Raw genomic sequence first — 23,096 nt, forward strand, 5'->3', positions numbered from 1 at the left:
TCCGACTATATCCAGTCGGAACTTCTCTACCTCGCACACCAGCTCGGGCTCCTTCCCTGCAAGAGAGGTGACATTCCACGTCCCTAGAGCTAGCTTCTGCAGCCGAGGATCAGACCGCCAGGGTCCCCGCCTTTGGCTGCTGCCCAGCTCACATTGCACCCGACCCCTTTGGCCCCTCCCATGGGTGGTGAGCCCTTTTTCTTTTTTTTAAGATATATTTTTTATAATTAATTATTATATTAACCAGTGTTACCAGAAGCTAATGCTGTTAGCTACCGCTAATCTGTGCATCCACCGTAACTCAATGCCGCTTGTCTCATCTTCAAAAATTCTAGCTGGTGGAGAAACTTGATGCAAGGGCGGTTGTTAGGAAAATCAGCCCACGTGTTATGTAATAGTGGGGTGGCAGTGAAGAACGGCTCACTCAGAGAATAATTTTCTGGAATAAGCAGATCACAAACGATTGTGGAATTTCACCCTTGATGGTGAGGTTAGCCACTCAAGAGCCCCAACTATTGGATGTAGGAGGTGAATTTTCCTGTCATATGGCTCCTTTAACGCTGTAAAATCCCGCTCGGATACAATCGGTTAAATTTAATCCTACCATTACATTGTCTTTTAGATCCTGGTGGAATGGCATTGAGGTAGGCTGTACAAGGGGAAAATGGAAATCATTTGCAACAGAACAGCAACAGAACCCGGAGGCAAGGTTCTGCACTTGGGGCGTGCGCATGTAAAACGGCAACTTAATGCCTAGTGAGCCCGGCTTAAACCTGTTACAGCTGTGACGGCCACTGCCCGTCATCCTGGTCCCGGTGGGCTTTTAGGCTGCTCGTCAAATTTGTGCACTAGCTTGAATCGGTGGCAATCAGGTGGACATGATCCATGAGATTATCTGCTGGCACAGAGAGCAACGATATGTGATGAACGCTGATTTCACCCTCCATTGGATCGAGCTGATTATGACTCCGGCACTCATCCATCCCATTAAACCCTCATTATTCATTTAACTCCGACCTTAACCACCTGACGCACATGGAGGGAGCGTACCCGAACTCACAAAGACCTTAGCAAAAGGGAATTGGGCTTTCTTTTTTTGCTCCTCATGCCGTCCAGAGTACCACCGCAATTCGCTCAGGAATATCTTGACTTTAACCTTCCATTTGATCCCACCCCCATCAAAACCTTCAGCGTTTGTAAGCATGCGCCCAAACCCACACACACACTCGCGTTTTTTTTTTTTTTCCTGTATAGTGCAAAAGGATGCTAAGAAGGAGCTTAATTCTATCAGGCTGCAAGCTGGACAGCCATAATTACATTTGTGACACAAATCCTGCCTCTCAAATTGAGCGTTTTATTCTTGAACGCTCCCTCCCTCTCTATTTATAACCCCTTATTCCTCACAAATCCCACTTCCTTCCAGAAAGTCAATTTAAGACTTCAAAGGCAACTGTGCTTGTCCCCCTTCCCTCCACCTCCTTTGACTCTGTCATCGCTTCAAGTTTCACAGTGTTTTTGGGGTTTTTTTTTGCCCAATTTTGACCCCCTTGAAGCTTTTGGTTCAACGAGAAACCCGTCAGTGCCATAATTGAAGTCAACTATCCAGAAAAGGTTAAAATGCTGAAAAACTCACTTCTTGTCATAATACCTTTCAAGAGCACTCACTGCTTCTCTTCTTGTCCGACACTGATTGCTTGAGTTGGAGGGGTTCTTTGTCAGATTCTTCCCCTGTTGACTCAGCTCTGCCCTTCTTCTGCCCTCCATCTGTCTCTTTAAGCTTTCGCAGGTTTATTCCATGAGATAGTCACAGAATTAGAAAGGTAGACCTTTAAATTGTCAACAACAAATGTAAAAATATGAAGGTTTCGTTTGAAAACCGACCAGATAAATGTGCCGGTGAATTAAACACGATTGGGAGGACGTTGCTTCGTCGTGTTTTGAGCTGATGCGGTTGCAGCAGTGTGACATCTGTGCCGCGGAGAAGGTGCTGCGAAGAGCACAGGTGATGACAGTGCACGACAGCATATGGTTCACATGGAGCTGCGCTCTGTCTGACCTCGCAAAGTTTCCAATTTTGAGTTACATACGTGCACAGATGTATAAAAGGTTGATTAATTTCATTTTGGATAGGCCCTTTGAGATCAGCAGCCATTTTGTTTTTTTGAGGTGTGACAACACATACATCAGTCATGACAACAGATGTGCAAAGTAGCTCTCTTTTATTTTTTTAATGTACATTTCGATTCAAGCAGCAGCTTTGTTCACTTTCTTTGGAGGTGTCCATGCTGCATCTATCACCCGCCTTCTCCAGGAATCATGCCTTCCCTTACTTGTCTTTAATCAGCCATTTAACTACTTGCTCCACTCTCCATTCTCCAGAGCCCGCTGCTGGTGGAGCACTGGGCCCAACCCTTGGCCTGTGGAAGTCCAGCTCCCTCGAAAGTCTCCAGTCAGCCATGTCGGAGGTCCAGCAGAATGACATAAAGGCCCAGGTCCCATTTCACCGGCCACGGCCACACATGGTGCGGGGACGCGGATGCAACCAGAGTTTCCGTATTGCCATCGACAAGTCTTATGAAGGACCTTCTGAAGATGGTAAGGCTTCGCATTGTTGGCTTTCTGCACATTCTTTAAAGTTTCAGCTGATCTTAAGCCTAATAAAGGATTCTGCGCTGAAATTTCATTTCACATTTCCAACACCAAGTTTGATAAAACGCTGGCATCCAAACACGGCTGGAGGCCCGCCACGGTGCTTAGAATAATGAAATGCCAGATTATTTGATCCATTCAGCAATTTAGGAAAGCAACTTTAAATCTAATTGGAGCATGTTGCAGTGTTCTCTAATCAAGACTCACATTCAGTCATGGTCAGAAGTTTACAGGCATGCTCAAGTGTACCCTGTTAAGAATTTGGGAATTTAAAGGTTTTATTTTAACCGTTTTTCTTTCCTAAGTGGGATAAATATACCAAGACCTTTGATTTTTGGGGTGGTTTAACCTTCAAACTGTCAAAGATAAGGGTCATAATGTATGCGTACACCCACCACTATTTGCTTTCGTTGTATAACGTCAGACAGTTTTTGTAGCCACCAGCAAGCGGTTGGCACAATTCTGACTGGACGCTTGACCACTTTTCTTTGCACAGTTCAATTAAGTGAGTTCATTTTTTGAAGCATATTTCACAAATGTTGAATAGCTTTGGGAAGGTAATTCCAGAAAACCAGAAACCTGAAACCAGTTCTTGTGTGTGTTTAAAACAAGTTTCAAGCTGTTGATTTGAGGTGAATTTCAAGAATTTGCCCCCTCTCCCGCCTTTTCCCTTTCTTCCATCGACTTTGTGTCGTGCACCAGTACCACTGCCTGCCTCAGGGCATGATGCTACCACCGACATGCTTGACAGTTGGTTCTCTGATCTTTGAAAGCTTTACCTCAACTCCTCTAAAAATATTGTCCTTGCGGCCTTCCAGCTAAATTTTCGCCTTGTCCCGCAAACGTTTGTCCAGAAGGCAGTTGTCTTGTCCACATGGGCAGCTGTAAATTTCCTTCAAACGTGAAAGTGTCAATTTCAATATAAGCCATTTCTCCCTAGATGACGACCCATCTGAGTTGAGCTCCGGTCATGAAACACCGGTCAGCAGCTCTTCACGCCAGGACCTGGATGTTGAAGATTTGAAAATGCAGAAAAAAGTCAGCGGGAGGAAGCAAGCGAAAAAGAGCAAAGGGAAGAAGAGAAGTGAGGATGCTACAGATGATATGGAGAAGAAGTCCAGAAAAAAAGGTTTTGCACTTTTGAGGTAGGAACGCCAAAAAGTATTTTCAGTGTAGCTGTCCTGTTGAACTTGAAAAACATGGCCTGCTTATATTTTATGCAGAAATTTCAGCAAGTAAGATGTGTCCTACTTTCTCAATACATTTTAGCAAATGCCCTCCAACAGTGGGTTATGGCCTATTAGATATGAATGCAGCCTTGACGGCAACAGAGGTAAACCATTGTCGGCCATCCTGAGCATTACCTACCCAAACCCTTTATCTCCCATTTATCAGTATGTCACCATCTTGATTGTAAGTGAGCCCAATCCTCGTACAAGCACCCCTTATCTTTTGGCAGTGACATGGTGTGGCCGGTGTATCGCCACACTTCCAACACTGCAGATTCAATTAGGCTGTCGCCACAGATAGAGCATGCTGAACGTGAGCCCACAGATGGCAGATAGCAATCCAATCGGCTACAGTGTCAAGGGCAGAAATGGAGGAGATGTTCACACGGAAAGAGAAGGGCAGAGTCAGGGACACACACGCACGCACTGGGACATGGGACATGAGACCAGGCTTGAAGAGCACATTTGCATATTTTTGGGTTGCATTTTCCAAATTCCATCTAGTTTTTGAGCTTCAAAGATGGTCATATGAAGAATTTGGAATAAACCCCATGAGCCATCACTGCAGCAAATGCCTTTACTAAGTTAGATTAGAGCTGCACACTCCAGCCTCCGGAAACTACCGCCACACAATTACATTTTTCCAACCCTCCCGTCCCTCCATTCAACCCAGAGCGCTCGCATTGGCCTTTCTCTGTCCAAGTTGATTGTTATTGAATTTGAAATATGACTTAATTAGCAATAGCATTGTGTGGTTGAATCGAATTGCAGCTCTCAAATGTTATTTTCGTCTGGTGGCAGCATTGGGCAAAGGGCAACTCCTCAACATATGACCTCACTTCAGCTCTGTGGTGAGCGTGTGCACAACGACAGCCTGCACTACAACTACCCTTTCACAAATGTTTGCTTTAGACGTGTCAGTATTTGTAGACCTGTGCACCTTTTGGCGACCACATCCTGGGGCATTGGGTGAACACTGGAAATTGGATACGCGAGAACATTTGGAACTTGCAAAAACAATACAGTGTACTTTCAGCATGCGCATCCCACCGTATTGCAAATAATGTAGTCATGGTTCTACATATTCAATATCGGGGTGCAAAGTGAAAATGTGATTTTGTCTCCAATATTTTACTGTGGTGTGACCGCTTGTTTTGTTTTGGGTTTTTTTTTTTTACTCACCCGGCTCTCCAAGGCCCATTGCTGTCTCGTCTCGATTGCTAAATAAGCCATGATAAATGGCGGCACCTCTAAGACCTTGCCCATCTTGTCTGTGCTCCGCAGTGGTTCCTCAGGGTCCACTGACGATCCACAAAAACTGAAGCTTGACCTCTTCTGCTTTTCTCTTCCAACACCTCTGCTATTTTGCCACACTCTTTAAGACTGCATTCACACTTCGGGTCACAAATGTTCAAATCTTTTTTTTTTTTTTTTTTTTTTTTTAACTGCAACAAAGTTATTCGAAGTAAAATATTGCTTTTATCCATTACTTACTTTTTTCCCTTTGATTTTGATGAATGATTAATAATAATATACTACAGACATGAACAATAATGTTGGCACCCACTTTTTGAGGGAAACCCACAACAGTCCAGATTATAATTTAAAATTGACAAATGTAAAATTTGTAAAATTGTACTAAAAATTGTGTCATGAAAATTAGCCATTGCTTGACATGTTATGGTTCAACAGAAGTATTAAGATAAAACACACACACACACACACACACACACACACACACACACACACATAGATCCTAAAACTCCTATTTGAGGCAGTCACACTCCAACATTTATGCAGCACTCAATAAAACTACAGGTCTCGTCATAAGTAAGCTGCTCTCCCAACCGCATGTTTCACATTGCTCCACAGATGTTCGATCGGACTCTTTTGAATAATGTATGTTTAACTGTGTGATTTGGCTCTTTATCCTGTTGGAGGGTCCATGACCTGCGTCTGAGACCATGTTTTCAGACACTGGGTGACAACACATTTTTGCTCCAGAATGTGTTGATAGTATTCAAAGTTTCTTTTACTTTGCACAGCACAGATTGTGCTGGATGAAAGTCAAGTTCCCCCAAAATATAACCAAGTCCTAACTGTGTCGCCATATTTTGCAGTCCACAAAAATAAACCAATGCCTGATTTTTCTTTTGAATAATGTATGTTTAACTGTGTGATTTGGCTCTTTATCCTGTTGGAGGGTCCATGACCTGCGTCTGAGACCATGTTTTCAGACACTGGGTGACAACACATTTTTGCTCCAGAATGTGTTGATAGTATTCAAAGTTTCTTTTACTTTGCACAGCACAGATTGTGCTGGATGAAAGTCAAGTTCCCCCAAAATATAACCAAGTCCTAACTGTGTCGCCATATTTTGCAGTCCACAAAAATAAACCAATGCCTGATTTTTTAAAAAATACTTTTATTTTGTTATTTTGCTTCATCAGTTAATTTCATAACCTTTGTGGGGTTTTTTTTCTTTCTTTAACTGAAAAGTACCAATGTGTATTTAGTCATCTGTGTGTTCATACTACACTGGCCACATTCATCCGTCATTCTCCTTATTTAAGCAATTCGCATGAACCGGATCACTGTTGTTTTACATTAAGTAGTCTTCATCCAGTTTCCATCTTTCTGTGACAACGGCCTCGCAAAACAGGTGGCATGTCCAGTCTCTCTGGTTGCATTGCACACTCAAATTTCATTGGATGGTATGCAATGACAATAAAAGTGATTCTCATTTGATTCGAATTCGGAAATGGCAGATTTTCATCCACATATGATTAATCCTTGATCTGGATCTCAGGATGTCCATTCCATCACATTTTGTTGGGGGCGGCACATACATAGGTACGTATCCGAACTTGGCAACATGGGCTGAAGTATTCAAACAAGGAGACAAATTTTCATCACTCATTTCCTTTTAATATGATGGATGTCAAAAACATTAGCACCGCTCAGCTCAAGGCTTTGGGAGTTTGCAAACATTAAGCATGTGTTCATTTGTATCGTGTTTGTGAGCAAGGATTAGTTTGATCCAGTATGGTGCAGTGATCAGGTCAGGCTTTCTGACTCACAACCTCACTTTCAGGTGGCATTGGACAGTTCATCTTAACTCGGTTCCCTGATGTGCGCCTGGGTGTGCCAGCGTTAAACTGCCATAGCAAATCCTAACGGGTGTTGACAAATCCCACATGCCCCAGGATCCGTGTTCACCCATCGGGATCGGCGCGCGTTCTCCTGAGACTCCTCCCCCGCCACCAATTTTAGAGACATGAAAGCCAGCACTGATACACTGTTTACAAATCCGCACAACATCATGCTAAAGCCCATTACCCCACCCCAACACATCCTGCACCCTCACCCCGACTCCTTCACGTCATGTTTAGTGCTGAAAAAATCCGACAGAGATGCAAGCCAATTAGCGTGGTCCGTTCCGCTTTTATCCTATCGCATAGTGGCAGGATGTGCCTGGCTGACAGTCACTGGTAAACTGCCTTCAACACAACCCAGTTGTTAAGCTGTAGGAGCTCGCCACTGATGGATTATTTCGTTAGTTTTGGGGAACTTTGCTTCCTCGCTCACTTCTCTTGAGCCCTTGCTCATTTCCCAATGAGCTTCTTTGCATTCAGCTTGTTGTCAAATGACATTTGTCACTGCCGCCATTTTAACCAATCTAGGGGAGTCAACTGTAAGAATCCTTTCGTTGCACCACCCAACAAAAGAAGTCATGGCGATAAATGCAGCTGGTACTCGCAGACCAGGTCGTGATTTAGCCCAAAGCAACCTCATGTACCACGCGCACGCGTGGGGCAATTGCTGGAAAAAGTGGGTTTTGGCAATCTTGCTCCTGCATGCATACAGGCGAACAAATTGTTGATAATACAGTGTGTGTTTCTCATGGATGCGCCATCCAATATTCACACAATTATTGTACAAATAAGTATGAGGATTGCACCAAAAATAAACAATAGTACAGTAATGGAGATGTTTGAGAAAAAAGTTGCAATTTGCAAAAGCAGGAAAAAGTTTTGTTCAAACTGGTCATTTTTGAAACAGAAATTTATACGTACATGCGTTAAGATTAGGATTATTTTGGATCTTTTCAAGTTATGCTTTCATGTAAATTTTTGTTTTCATGGTCCAATCCTGGTCCACAGAGACCTGGTGTCAACCAGAATGCATTGCGCAGAACACCAAATGAAGACTCTTCTGAAAGTATTCAACTTTTATACCATCCATCCATCTATTCATCCATCTATATTTACTGCTTATCCTGTTCAGGGTCGTGGGTGAAGTTGAGCCAATCCCAGGTGACATTGAGCTGGAGGTGCAACTGACTGGTCTCAAGTCAGTTGCAAGGCTTATCGACAACAATAATCAACAACCAAGGGCAATCGCATTCAAACCAATGGGCCACTGCGCAGGCCCCTTTGCAGCTTCAAAACTCCAAGACCCCCTTCAAAATGGAAAAACATGTGGCGCTGAGCCTTTTTATTCATTTATTTATTTTTGCCGCCATTCTGCCTTCATTGTAATGTAGTCGGGACACACATACAGCTGTTGGGCAGTCTGTGAGAAAATATGGGACAGATGTGCCCGCCCAGACCCGTCCGCAACTCAGCGCAAATCAGCCCAGTTGGCAGAGACAGCCAGTCATCACGTGCCGTCAACGGCTGTAAAATGACTCAAAGTGTATAAAATGATGTTTTGCCTTTGAGATGCGCTATAATTTACAACCTCCAGAGCGCAGATGCCAAACGACGCCTGAGCTTATGTGAGAATGCACGCGCTGACAGATTTGTCAGGGAACACCCCCATTTGAAAGTCATGCCACCTCGAGTGCGTACATTTCAAGTGACACACCGAAGTGGATGGAAGAATCTGCCCCACTCAAAAAGTGCACAGCAGCGCACCTTTTATGACTTTAGCACAAGGCAGAATATGCCCCGTAGAGTGCGTCCTTATTTTCTTGATGTCCACTCCAAAATGATTATAAGTAGGAAAGAGAGAAAAAAGGATGGGTGAAAAAGTTTTTTCAAGAAAGGAAGTGCTCATCACTACCAGTCGTAACAATTAGTTAGCTCCTGCCAAACAGCAGAAAGTCCCATGCTAGTCCAAACTAGCTTGGCAATTACCGGTACTCTGAAATGCATTTTTAAAGCTCGAGCTGTTTACATGAAGATGATGGGGCTGAGAGAGTGCATAAATTCCCGTCATGAAACAGGAGTTGAGCGGAGTCACTTTTGGTTGAAATAATAATCATAACAACTCCATTAACAATAATGGACTGTTATTAATATCACACCTCAGTCCATATTGAAATCGGAATCAGGAGTTGAGAGAGCAACAAGGAAAATGACATCCTATGGAAAGTGAGTGTAAAAGATTTCACCGAACAAATCCTTGTGTGATGCAGATTATCCAGGAATCATAGCGAACTCAAAATGGATATGAAATACGAAACATTTCAGGCAAGGTGCATCACATAAGACTGATATGACATGACATTTTATTGAGGAAAGTCATAGTTACAAAGCCAAGAGAGCCAAGAGAGCCAAGAGATAAATGATCCTGTGCCAGAGTAGAGGGTGACCCGAGTGGATATTCTCTCTCATCCCATTCACTCCCTTTTGTCTTCAGTTTCTGCAAATGGAATAAGTCATCAGTTGTTATGTATGCTGGTGACTCCACAATGCATAATTCAAATTGTAGTGTCAAATGTATCTCTAATGTACTAGAAAAGGGGTTAGTCACTGTTCTCAAATTGGTGAAAAGTAAAAGTAGGATGACAAACATCTCCAACACTAAATCTATGCTTAGTAGAAGTAAACGGCGTCTCACCAATAATCCTCAATTTAATGACAAGCACGGAAGGCTCCAGTTTAGAGCCGGGTCCACAAATGAGACAGTTATGTGTCATAGTGGATCATGATCTCCCATGGTGACTCCACATTGACCATGTGATCAGCAAGATGGGTAAAGCTATTGCTGTGGTTAGTCACTGTTCTCATTTTATTCGTCCAGCAATGATAAAATTGGTAGTTCAGTCTCTCGCGGTGTCACATCTTGAATTGTGTCCAATTATATGGTCTACAGCAAAAACAGACATAGCAGGCTTCAGATCGTTCAAAACAAGTCTGAAAATGTCCTTTAACTACTCGTGTTAAGGAAATAGAAAAGGAAGGAAAGAAAACCATGCCTTGTCCCAACCTTTGCTTGAAGACAAATTAAAGTGCAACCTTTTAATGTTTTTATAGAAATCAATGATTGGGTAATCCTACTCCAATTTCTGAAAATAAGCAAGCCAGATAGATACACTCCTGTACTACTTGACATGGTTGTCGTGCCATCCATTAATCGGCCCAGAACAAACTTTTTACCAAGTCTGTCTTATTGAGGTCACTTCAACTTTGAAATGGTTTAATGCCTCAAAAATTGCGGGATTTACACAACTTGCATGTTTAAAACACACACACACACACACACACACACACACACACATACACACGCACACGCAACCAACCTATCATGTTTGAAGCGTGTTTTCGATTCTAAATTGGTAATTTTTGCTGGTATATTTCCATTTGTTGAGGGTGCTTATCATGTAATTTTTATTGCAACATTTATTTATTCATTTATTTGATATTTGCTGTGAATGCTTCAATGTAACATTTTGGATTTTATTGTAATGTTTGCATTTATTATTAATTTTCACTGGGACCGGGAGAAGAATTGCAACCACTGCGGTGGAAGCTAATGGGGATCCCCAACAACAGCAAACAATTCAAATCCCACAGAAAAATTCCCTTCCCATCCCAGTGCCCCCACAAAAGAAAAAAAATCCTGTCCCATCCCGCTCCCAGTAAAAACCAATCCCACTCCGGTCATGCTCCCCTTCACAATTACTCCTACTCCCATTTTGGAGGTCACCTACATTAAAACGAGGATGCCATCTCTGATCATACGTCGATGTTGCACCCATGTACGATTTGTAACAATTGGTGAAAATGCCTCATGTTTTGCTTGGAGGTGTACCAACACTTTTACACTCAAAGCCAGGTCTGGCAAACTGTATTTGGTCATAAGACCTTACACCGATCTGATCGACTGGATCAAAATCGGTTGATATTTTGCATTTCATGCACATATGTGTGGAGTATGGTGAAATCACACACTGAAATCAGTCTCCAAACAAAGTCTTTCCTATGTACTGTATAACTAAATTGCCTTGAAATAACCTAACTGGTTGTTTTGAGCTGTTGAGCTAATCTTGCTCATTCTATTTAGGTTTGCCAACAAAAAAGCGCTGAGAACGCAGTTAGAAACAGCTGTCGGAAGGGAAGGGTTTTCCGCTAGTCCGTCTCCAGTCATTGTATCAGAATTTAAATTGATGTCAATCACTAAATGTAAAAATGATTTATCAAAATCAGTTAAAATGTGAGTGGTCTTTATTCAGAAGCCCGCATGTCACATCTGCCTTTCAGGATCAGGTTAAAAAAGAGAGGATCTGCATTTTAGTGAGACTACATAAAAAAAAAAATATATATATATATATTGTTTTTTTTTTTTTTTTAAGTTTTACCCCTGCTACCCAAGTAAAACACATTTCTGTCAACATTGTAATTTTATATAAACACAAAAATACCCAGATTGCAAGCTAAAAATATGATGAGTACTGTACGCATTGCATTACATCAGTTCTCACCCTCAAGTATTCTATTATTAAGAGACATAGCAGTCCCATTCCACCTCAGTCTACTGGCTCCCACCGTAAGTTATAGGTGACTCCATCACCGGTAACATTAATCTTAAAAACCCAGCCACAGTAATGTGTATTCCTGGGGCAAGAGCACCCCACATTGAAGCTCATCTCAAGGACCTGGCACGCAACAGGCCTAGACACCAATGAAAACCTAACAACACTCGCTACTCGGATATAGTAATGCACATCGGGTCCAACGACACTAGAATGAGGCAAGGCAGCTAGGATTTGTAATCTCGCCAGAGAGATGAGTCAGCATCAAGTGATTGTCTCTGGCTCCTTGTCTGCGAGAGGCAAGCATGAGATCTTGAGCAAATTATTAGTCGTTGGTTGGCTAGCTTTTTTAGCGAGCAGGGACTGCAGTTTGTAAATAACTGGCCCTCTTTCTCAGGCCGACCTGCCCTGCCGAAGTTGGACGGCCTTCACCCTAACTGGGAATGCGCCATCAGTCTTTCTAGAAACATAGAGTACTGTTTCCGCCTTCCGTAACAGTCCACATTAGAAATGATTCGCGAGCTCGTAATAATGGATATGAAGTCTGTCAGAGTAGCACTAACTAGCGCTATACTAGACAACGCACAGAGCGTTTTACATGGATTACTGTATTACATACTGACCTGTTTTCTACTGAGGTGGTGCTACAAAACAGGTTTAAGCATTCTTCCTTGCGATTTGTCCTATCAGCGACATGGTGCTGGTTCCCAGTAATAGTACTTGAGAGCCCACAAATAGCTATCGAGCTCCGACAGTCTTGACCTCCCGCCGCACATATAGTCGCACGATGAACACTGCAATCTTATATTAATATTATAATCAGGAATCATTCAGAAAATAGGAATAGTTCAGATCAGCCAACTTGAAACTTGGTCTGATGAATATTAGATCACTTTCCTCGAAAACTCTGCTAGTTAATGCCCTCATTTGAAGTTCTTGTTATGCGACCCACAGCCTCATTGCTGTTTTATCTTGCAGGTATTTACTGTCTCCATGGCCCTGACTCTGGCTTTTTAGATGAATTTTCTGATTTCATGGTTGACTTGGTGACTCATAGAGATACCAATTACACCAATTATGGGTGACTTTAATATTCATCTCTCATCTGAACCACTTATCGTGACATTGCAGACAATAATTAATACTCTTGTTTCACGTAGATAATAGATAAAACGACACCTAAAAATGGTAATACTTAAGATTTGGTTCTATCCATGGCTTACCACCTGCAAATGTAATTATTTACCGTATACCACTGCTATGTCTGACCATTACTTGATAAAATTTAAAGTGTTAGCCCAAGGCCATCGTCCTGACCACAAAGCAAACGTAGTTACAATATTCGTTTTTCAACCACTACTGGTCTCTGGTCTGCCTCTGGCAATCGCTCCCTTTCCTTCTTATATTGGTTCGATGGAGAATCTCTCGCATGATTTTGATGCTGTTCTGTGAAATGCCTCAGACTCCCTAGCACCATTCAGACTTAAAACTCGTCGGAAGAGGGATCACTCTGTGGAAATGCATGCACTTAAACATTCATAAAGGAAGATTGAGTGCAAATAACATGCGACTAAACTTGAGGTCTTCCATCAGACATGGCTGCAATAGCTTGCTGAAATATGTAGAAAGAAACTCTTGCTCTAGCCAAAACTAATTGTTTCCCCAGAATAATCAGCCTCAGTATAAACAACCCTAAATATTTATTTGATACAGTGGCAATGCTAACACAACACCAGTCGACTTCCAACAGCTCCCCCTGTTAATAGGGGTATTAAGGCTGACAATTGTCTGACAACCCCTCTGTTATTTCAAAAAAGTATCTCTCGAAAGCCTTACAAAGCTGCATGCCTGAGCTGCTTCCTGGCAAACTCCTTAAAGAATTGTTTACGATCTTAGGACCTTCAATCTTAAGTATGATTAATTTATAATTTTCCTCTGCCACTGGAACAGCGGCCTTTAAGACCACTGTCATTTGACCACTACTTAAGCGGCTAAACATCGATCCAGAGAGTCTCAGTAATTATAGGCTGATTTCACTTCTCTCGTTTACTGCGAAAATTCTTGACAAATTTGTAAAGCAACAGCTTAATGATCACATGGCCACTAACAAACGATTTCAGCTTCTTCAGTCAGGTTTTAGAGTCGACCAGGCTACTGAGATGGCCCTTGTCGCCGTCAGTCATAACATAGGCCTTGAAATGTGTGTTGGTATTTCAGGTTCTGTACTTTCTTGGTTTAGGTCTTACCGCTCTCTAAGAGCACCGTGTAATTCATGGCAATGCGACTTCTGCGTTTTGTAATGTTACATGTGGAGTCCCGCAGGTTCGGTACCTGGCCCTCCGTTGTTTAGCATCTACACGCTTCCACTTGGTGGCATTGTGCGTAAATATAGCATTAGTTTTCACCATTATGCCCGTGACAACCAATTATATATGCGATTGGAAATAACAAACCCACGCAATTGCTGTAATATAGAGGCATGCGTTGCTGAGATTAAACACTTAAGCAAATTTCAATTTATTTACTTTCTAACTGCATAAAATGAAGATGTTGATCATTGGTCTGCTCATCATTGGCACTTATGTAAGAACACCACACTGAGACGTCCTATTCCCAAAGGATGTTGCCCTAATGACATACCAGTGCAAACACACCCTCAAATTTTGACAGCTGACTGCAGTTTGGACCTGTTTTCCCCTTGATTGCACACATGGCAAAGTATAAATGCTGCTTTGCACCAAGAACATGTGGCACAACAATGGCACATACTGTCAAAACATACTGTACCTCTTTAAAATAGCCTGCTCAATCTAATATCGTTTCGTCTGCCCCTTTCAGTTGTTTTGGATATGTAAATTTGGACTTGGCAACAGTATATCTGACCCAACGGTGGTTATATATTGGCTATAATTATTTTTTCGAGGAGGTGAGAGGGACTTGTGGGTGGGGGATATGTAATTTAGGACGACATGTTTTGTTCATGCGGAGCGTTCCCTCACATTACTCAGATGCCGCATATTGTAATGCGTCCCTTCAAAAAAGAGGCTTCAACAGAGAAGCTCCAGGTTTACACCAGCTTTTTCTCGGTGCTATTTGCGTCACTCAAACCACGTGTGGCTGTTAGTGCTGGTGTTAGTGAATTAGATGTTGTTTATGAATGAGGCTAATTTGCATCGAGGTGGGCAGTTTCTTTGCCAAATATATGCATATTGCCTCATTTAAATACCACCGGCACATCAAGAAGTATTCTGCTTGGCGTCTCAGTTAGTGACACATTTCACCATCTACACATCCTTTGTGGATTAAAGACTATCTGTTTGCTCCATTTTTACTGGCCTTGAGTCTTGAAAAATGTACCATTACCCAAAGTGATTCAGTAACAAAATGTCAGTGTTTTATTGAAATCAACTCTGTCTTTTCAAATACACTTTAAAAATATGATGGGAACTATGTTTTTTCACCTCCACAACATCGCTAAAATCCATCCTATTCTATCTGCTAGTGACGCAGAAATCATAATTCATGCCTTTGTTTCCACTCACCTCGATTATTGCTCTCTGGTCTTCCCACATCTGCAGTTAGTACAAAATACTGCAGCTTGACCCCTGCAAGGAAGTTCGATACTAGCCGACTTACATTGGCTTCCGGTCCACTTGAGATGTGATGTCAAAGGTTTTGTTACTTAGCTCTAAAATATTACACCGCTTAGCACCTTCCTATCTCGTTGACTTAATGGCACCCACATGTTCCCTCCCGAAACCTCTGTTCACAGCACACTGGTCTTTTAGTGATCCCGAGAGCCAAAAAGAAGTCCGCAGGTTCTCGAGTGTTTTCTCTTTGGGCTCCAGTGCTTTGGAATGCCCTACCCACAGATATTGGAGTCACTACCTCAGTAAAATCTACCGGTACTCTTGCAAGTAGTTGATGGTCTGTTTGACTGCCTCTTGTATTCTCTTCCCTGGCTTGGGAAGGGGGTGAGATGACACTGACCAAATTGGAACTTTCTGGATTCTGCTAAATGGTCGTAATTTTTGTCAACTGTAGGCATGTGAAGCCCTATAATATTTTTCTGTGATTAAATTCTACTTGACCGACTTGATGGACCCGAGTCTGCATTAAAGAAAGAACTGTGGCCGACAGCAACTTCTCCATGAGTGCGTTCCCTTTTTTCCCCAGCGTTCAGTAAACGTTTGTTAGCCACTGTGGCTCTCCTTTCCCACATGAAATGCCACTACAGTCAGTAAAAACACATAAACAAGCTCTATGATCAACCACAATATGGGTCACTCGCTCCTCTACTTTTCTATGCCTGCATACCCCAGTGTGGTAAGGAAATATGGAACATTGAAATATCTTTGGACTTTCGAGCTGATGGGGAGAAAAAAAAGGACACATTACCTAATAAACGCCCTACTTAATACATTACAGGTGGATTTCTTTGATCCACCATCTCGTCTGGCATTTAGAGGCGGTTAACCGCCCTATCCTGGAGTCTTCAAGAGCCTATTCATACATATTAGTATTCCCTTTTATAAAATATACATTAAGCTCTTCAATTTGCCCACATCTCCAAGCTCCCTCCTGTGGATACGCACTCGTGCTCCCTTACCGCATCTCTATTCATCCTTTGATGAGCCCTATGAATTGTTGATGCAAAAGTCCGTTTGGCAGTTTTTTTACGGCATGCATGGTTGTGACTCACTTATTTTATGAGGGTTGACTTAAAGACTGATTTCCACATCAATCCACCATTTGTTTACATTCTGCCGATTCTTGTGTTACTTGAATCCATTATTATTCTCGAGCTTGTCCGCCAACCCGTTCCCCATTGCAGTTTTTCAAAATTAAATTGTGTGTCCAATTCCTGCCACCCCCTTTACCGCCACGTCCAATTGTTTAAAAAAAAAAAACACACAAAAACAAAAAAAAAAAAACGACAAAGTATGATTGTTGGAAATGAGTTTTGCACAGAAGACGCTGCATCCTTTCTGCGCTGCTGAGGCAAAATTCTAATTTACAACTTTCCAGTATTGGCAAATGGACACGGGCGCTATCGCCGTCACCAGCCGCTAGAAAACAAATTAATTTTTCCCTTCCCTCTACTTTGTGCCATCCATTCAGTGCAACGGGCAGCTTTCCTGCAATGCTGTGCGCATTTGCTGGGCACTTATGTGAGCTGCCAGTCAAATATTAGAGGATGATGATGAGGAAGTCCTCATGCATATATATCAGCTGATAAAGGCACAGTCACAACAAGCTCCTGCATCTCCATTTCTTACACCTGAACTGGCTGCATCTCTCAGCCCTTTTCTTCATATGTGCTTTTCTGTTCCTCCACAAGGAGCTTTTGGGAATTTTTTTCCCGCTTTAATGTTACGGCGACACCTTCCTCTCTCCTCCTTTCCCAGACTGAGCACTGGCCCAAATGAATTGTCTTTTACTTCTGCAGTTTGTCTGCAAACTCGAACCCATGCCTCAATTATGAAAGCATAAATAACATTATTTTTGAAAGTGTTTGAGAATACACAGTTTAAAGCTGTGTCATGTATCAGTTTTCCTTCACGTGAAGATAAAATGATTGCCGAAAGCTTATCCGTGCTGTTCCCTTGCCAGCAATCGTTTAAACAGTGGCAGAACTCTCATTGAGAAATGTTGCGCTTTATTATTATTATTACTTTATTTCTATTGCCAGTGACACCACCCTTTAGACAGTGAATTATTGTATGCAAGGTAATTATGAAATGAGACCCTGAGCGGAGGCTTCCATTCGTGTCGATCAGCTATGCAACTCATCAGTTCTTATGGAATTACGACATTTGAATCGACCCTCCGGGGCAGCTAATTTGAAGTGCAGACGGACTCGTATTGGCGAGACAGCTCAGACGCAGCTGAGCTGACGACTGCCCATCACTCAGCAGCCTGTAAAAGGTATTGAAGATGCGACAGGAAACGCTCATGAACGATTAGTGTTTGATCATGCGTCGTCATACACACTGATCCATTCAAGCACTGGACGCCGGAAGCGATTACACATCCGCTGTCCTGTCCAGTCATCTTCATGCCAAGAGTGATGGATGGACTCTCGGTGTTGTTTTAATGTTGGCTAATGACACACATGGAAGAACTGACTCCCTCAGACTAAAACACAAATGAAACAGCGGCTCTGTCTTTTAGTTGAGGGATAATCAGTGTGTCCTCTCTGCGGGTGTGTGGGGACCAGATCCTAACTGATCTTTTACTCTCTTTTTCACAGCATCTTGAAAGCATTAGTCAGTTTCCAGCTGCTGGTATGCAAATGGCTATTAGCTGTCTTTTACGCTAGGAAAACTGAGGTTTTTCTCCAACTAATTACTCATAGAAGGAGACCCGTAAAGCAGTATCTAGGCACAGTTTGAATTTGGTTGTGATTGTGGTGGCTCCCGATTCTCAATCGTGATTATTTTAAGTGGTGGGGATGCTGGTTGGGGGTGGCTGATGTTGGGGAATTCGGAAGTTAACCACAATTGTTTTTGGGGATGGAATCCTGAGAACTTCTGTTTCTTTTTTTTTTTTTTCCATGAACATTATTGCAGCAGGTACTTAAAGCATGATCCTGAACACCAATTAGTGGACTCACTGAGTGTTGTTTTTCTGTATGACAAACAAAAACACTGCATTAGAGCAGAATGCAATGAAAATGTAAAACGTATGCTTTATATTTGTATGCAAAGGCCGTGGATGCTGTAAGATAAATATTATCTGGGCATTTGCATTTGTGTGTTGATCCAGTTTAACTTGTTGGCTAAATGTTGACATTTGACGTATTTTACTGGTTTAGCTACCCGATCCTGACTTCGGTGCTGTGGATGTGGTGTAAGGCTGAGCATTGGAGCCTGAGTTAGCGAGGGCACAGGTGTTTTATTATATCTGAAGTGCACTCTTCTTTGATTTTATTTCTTTCTTGTTTTATGAAGTTCAGCCCCACTTTTGACCTCCACCGAGTAGCATCCAAAAATTGCGTCCTGAGAGCATCAAACACACCTTTCCTGCTGGTTCTTTGCGTGCGTTCTGTAGCTTCTTTGTGTCGTGCGATGTGCAACAAAAGACACAGCGCAATTCCTGTTGCTGGTCAGTCTTTGTTGCAGTTAGGTGGCGAAATAGGCATCGAAATTTAGCATCACCACTAAAATCGGAATGATTCCCAGAGAACCGGAATGTGAGTCCTGATTCCATTCAACCCGAGCAGTATCTCATATGATACTGAAGTATGCAAACTATGCATTCCTTTATTAAAACAGGCTTTCCCCATTTCTCACGTTGTGCTCCCTTGAGAGCAGCCTGCTGTGTGTTCTTGCATGCCTGTCTGCCTCAATTTCTTTCTATATTTTTAGGCAATTGTCTTATGGTCCCGTATGTACAGCATTCCTCGCAGCAGTCCTCGGCAGACAGGCAGCCTTCTTGCCCCAGACCCATGGCGGCGGAATTTGCGACTTATTTCCCCGCCTCCCACCTTCGCCCAGATCAGCGGGCCGTCTGCGAATGCTTTGGTCGTGAGGCCTTTTTTGGCCCAAAATTTTCAGGGACTTAATTTTCGTTGAATCTCAACTTTGCATATTAGATTTACTCTGTGTGAGCCTGAAATAACTCACAACTATTTTCTGCAGTTTTTACAACTGACAAATAAACTGTTAGAATGAAAAGCAAGCAGTGGCGCTTTCATGTCTTACCTTGCATTTTTAATGCACTCTAACTGCACTCTAAGTGAAGCTGTTTCAAAACTGTAATTAGCTTTGGGTCAACATTTCATAAACATCCTCCTTCACACCCTCTTCTTTTTGGGACTAACATCTGCATTTTATAAAAGCTGAGTCGGGCCAAATTGCTGACAGGAGGTGCAAGATGTTCATCAATAGATTTAATTGTACCTCTCGGGGAAAACCGGTGCCCACCGGCTAGGATTGATTATCGAGCATAGGCGAGCCTGTATTGGCTCGTTGAAATGTCACTCAGCCCTTCAACGGCCTGATTTGACCTTGTGGTTGTGTGATATCCTTGAGTAGCCTGATCCTCATTTGCATCCAGACTCGAACTTTAAGAAAACTCACCGACTGTGTGTGCTGTGAATGTTATTAGGTTTCCGGCCTGGAATATTTTCCAAACGTATCAGCATGAAGGAGAGGGAAGCTCAGTTACAGCGCTCTACAGTGTTAATCTCCTTCAGCGGGCTCTCTCTTTCTGTGGCAAACGCCGCCGAGATATGTGCCCGCCTCTCAAAATACATACAGAGCAATCTAATTACTGAGATAACAGTTCTGCTTGGCTGATTAGCTGTTCTCCCCGTGCCTCAATGCTGTAGCATTGCCTCCGCACAGTCGACAGCTAATCTCCTTAGTCCTCCCCGGCCGGGCGGCACTTTCATTGGTGCTTTTGGCTTGCTCATCTACCCTCGCCGTTTTTTTTTTTTTTTTTTTAACTCACATTTTGGTCTTCTCTTTGCTTCTCTTATGTATTCTTTGAAGTGATTCATCCGGATTCCTCTCAATGTTAAACACCTGTGTTCCGTATTTTACACACTTTTTTGTTGTTTTGATTGCCAGAGGTTGTCGAGCATACCTAAACAAGTAATACATTTGTCGTACAAAACCTTTTGACACCCTTGTGTTCAGAAAATAAAAATGATGGCACAGTACCTAAAAGTTGACGTAATAACCTCTCAGTCGGTCGACGTCCGTCATGTCTATACACCTATGCAAATGAAAAGGGAAAACAAAAATGTTCCTTCCTTTTCTTCATTATAAACAGATACAGGGCAAGACGAAAGACCACAACATACAAGATGTCCTCAATTGTTGTCCTTTGTTTAGTGTGTAGCGCTTTTCTACATTGAATTAAATCCATTGGCAGGTGTATACTGTGTTGCATTGCACTGGGAGCTATGCACATGCAAGCATTATCACGCAGCAATAATGAGAAATGCAAGATGTTGGCAAGCGATGGAACGTCTCTGGGTTGTCTGGCTAGAAAATACACATCACAGATAATAGGTGTACAGTGCCTTGTGCTGAGAATTTCACAATTTGTAATTGCTGGTCTTCTTCTGGTCCTCTTTTTTCAATGGCGAACAGTTGTGCAATGGCCAATGCAACATGGTGCTCAAGATCATATTTTTAGGGATAGGGATTTCATTGCAGGGGTAGCAGTAGCTCATCAGTCATGACTTGGACTTTGGAAACGGAAGGTTTGAGTCGCGTTGTGACAACTCTTGCCTCTTGGCGGTGCAGAGACGTGCGCCATGGTGTGCGCGCTAAGATCTCTCCTTTCTCGCAGGCATGTGTGTGATCGTGTTCTCTGTCTGGTGTGCAACACAAAATGTACAGCAGCACTTAAATTTTCCGTTGAGGGATTGCAATCGGTAAAAAAAAACAAACTGGTGTAAAAATGGTGTCACAGCCGATGACCTGCAATTCCCATGACTTGCTTTAATCCCAATGCGGTCCTGTCAAGATTGTTTTGAAATTGCGTCATAGCCTACCATTTAATCATGTAGCTCATCACAATGCGGCCCATTCATGATTCTTAATTACACCGCCGGCAGGTAAGGCTTGCTGTCTCGCATTTCATGCACGGGAGAACTCGCTGCATGTTGGTGATGGGGCTATTGTATTCTATGTGCCGTAACCATGTGTGTGTTGATGCAAAATAGCTCCTTCAAACATATTGCTCATGAGTTAGAAGAAAATATATGGTTGACATTTTGTCCCTTGCAGTCATGATGCGTTTTCTATGTGGGACAAGTGGACATTTGATAGTTGGTATTTCAGCTGAATAGCGTTACACTTTCATTTGCATCATGCCAAAAAAGAAAATGTTTTTTCATTCATTTTCAGTAGTCTGATCCGTCCCAAGAAAGTAAGGGGGAAAGAAAAGCACAGCCAGGTCGTTAGCACAATTGGCCCACTCTAACGGGGTTAAAGTGGAGGTTTGGGGGGTGTGGTGTGATGATAAAGTGTGGGATAACAACCATGCTCATGGCAGGTACGTATCTCTAATTGAAAGTCCCACCCTCATTATGTGTGTGTGCGCGCGCGTGTGTGTGTGTTTTTTATTTTTACATTCAAACCTCAGTTGGGTTGCCTCTTCCTAATTAATGCAGGTATAATGAGTCCAGCTGTGGACCTCTGCCCTCTTGGAATGCTAATTAAGTCACTCTGTCAGTAGGTCTTTGGAGAGGGACGCTGTGTAACAGCTTACACAATCAAATAAATCTGCTATTGTGAATAATAATGAGTCAATATAATTGCGCCTGTTGGTGCATATGAAGGTAACGTCACCGGCGTTCCTTTTCCAACCGGGTCAGGTTCTGTATGGCAGCAGTGAGGTAATTAGTGGTCTGCTCTTGGTGTAGCCTTAACAAAAGGAAATAAGTGTGGTCACTCCCATGCTTCTTTTGCAGCAAGACAGGTGTGATGGTTATGCGGTGTGGGATTACTTTTTGGCCAGGAGGAGAACCCTGGGTAAAGAACTGCTGTCGGTAACATGAACATGCAAGCTGCAGCCAGGATATAACCCAAAAGATGCCAATAATTGGTTTGCCTTCACTCCAGCGTAGAAACTCTGCGCGACTTTCAGCTGGGCCAACAGGTTAGCATTCAGGCCGCTTGTCTTCCTGTCGTGCTAATGAAAAGTGTCTCGTTGTTAATCAGATAAACGCAGACGTTAGATTGCCTCAGCAAAATTTCCCAGGAAAGGATCAGATGAAATTATTGAAATATTTAAAGGGAAAGGCTTAATGATGACTGCTCTAGCAAGCGTGATATGAAAAAAGACAAGAGACGCGACAGTTGAATAACATGCCTCAGAAAAGAATTACATATTCATGGGATATATGCTGAACTACACGGCCGCTCTTGATTGTCGTCATCGCCATAAAATCCAGATGAATTTGGTTTACATGAGTTTCCGGGATCAAGTCAACAAACAATGAATGTTTCTTCTGCGATGTCCCTTTCTTGCACAGGTTTGGCAAGAAGAAAGATGACAAGAGCAAAGATGCAGCAAAAGTGGCCAAAAACAAACTGGAAGCCTGGAGTGAGGAGGAGTTCGACAGGTTTCCTGACATCAGAGAGAGGTATAGGAATCAGTGCGACTTTGACATGAACCAACCATGAAGTTGGAAGTCATGGCGACATCTCCCTCCCCGCTGTCACTAGAAGCTATGATTCCCGGTATGCTGAAATCGACGTTGGCCAGCTCACCCCCGGCCCACGCTCCCTCCCTGGTGTGGCGGACGATGACAATGACCCCAACTATGCCCAGGTCAGCAACTTCCTCCAGCCAAGCTCGCTGCCGCTGATGGGCCGTACACCTTCTCCTGCAACTCCCGTCAACGTGGAGACTAAACAGCCTCATGGCTCTGCTGATGAGTTGGAGGGTCTCTATGCCAAGGTCAACAAGTCCAGGCAACAACCTGCACAAAG

At 42.8% G+C, this 23,096-nt stretch overlaps 1 protein-coding gene across 2 annotated transcripts in view; it reads left to right on the top strand.

Annotated features, from left to right (window-relative positions):
- The window catches only part of pard3ba (par-3 family cell polarity regulator beta a), a 147,955-nt gene that overhangs the window by 83,974 nt on the left and 40,885 nt on the right, over positions 1–23,096 (top strand). Inside the window, exons 18-21 of one of the 2 annotated variants that reach the window (XM_019878478.1) lie at positions 2,380–2,595; positions 3,590–3,794; positions 22,637–22,747; positions 22,830–23,096. In XM_019878478.1, the coding sequence (XP_019734037.1) occupies positions 2,380–2,595; positions 3,590–3,794; positions 22,637–22,747; positions 22,830–23,096 (799 nt within the window). The remainder of the gene's footprint in view (positions 1–2,379; positions 2,596–3,589; positions 3,795–22,636; positions 22,748–22,829) is intronic. The other variant, XM_019878479.1, reaches the window with a different exon arrangement.

Source organism: Hippocampus comes, unplaced genomic scaffold (assembly GCF_001891065.2).
Source record: "Hippocampus comes isolate QL1 unplaced genomic scaffold, H_comes_QL1_v1.1 scaffold345, whole genome shotgun sequence".
Classification (NCBI taxonomy): domain Eukaryota; kingdom Metazoa; phylum Chordata; class Actinopteri; order Syngnathiformes; family Syngnathidae; genus Hippocampus; species Hippocampus comes.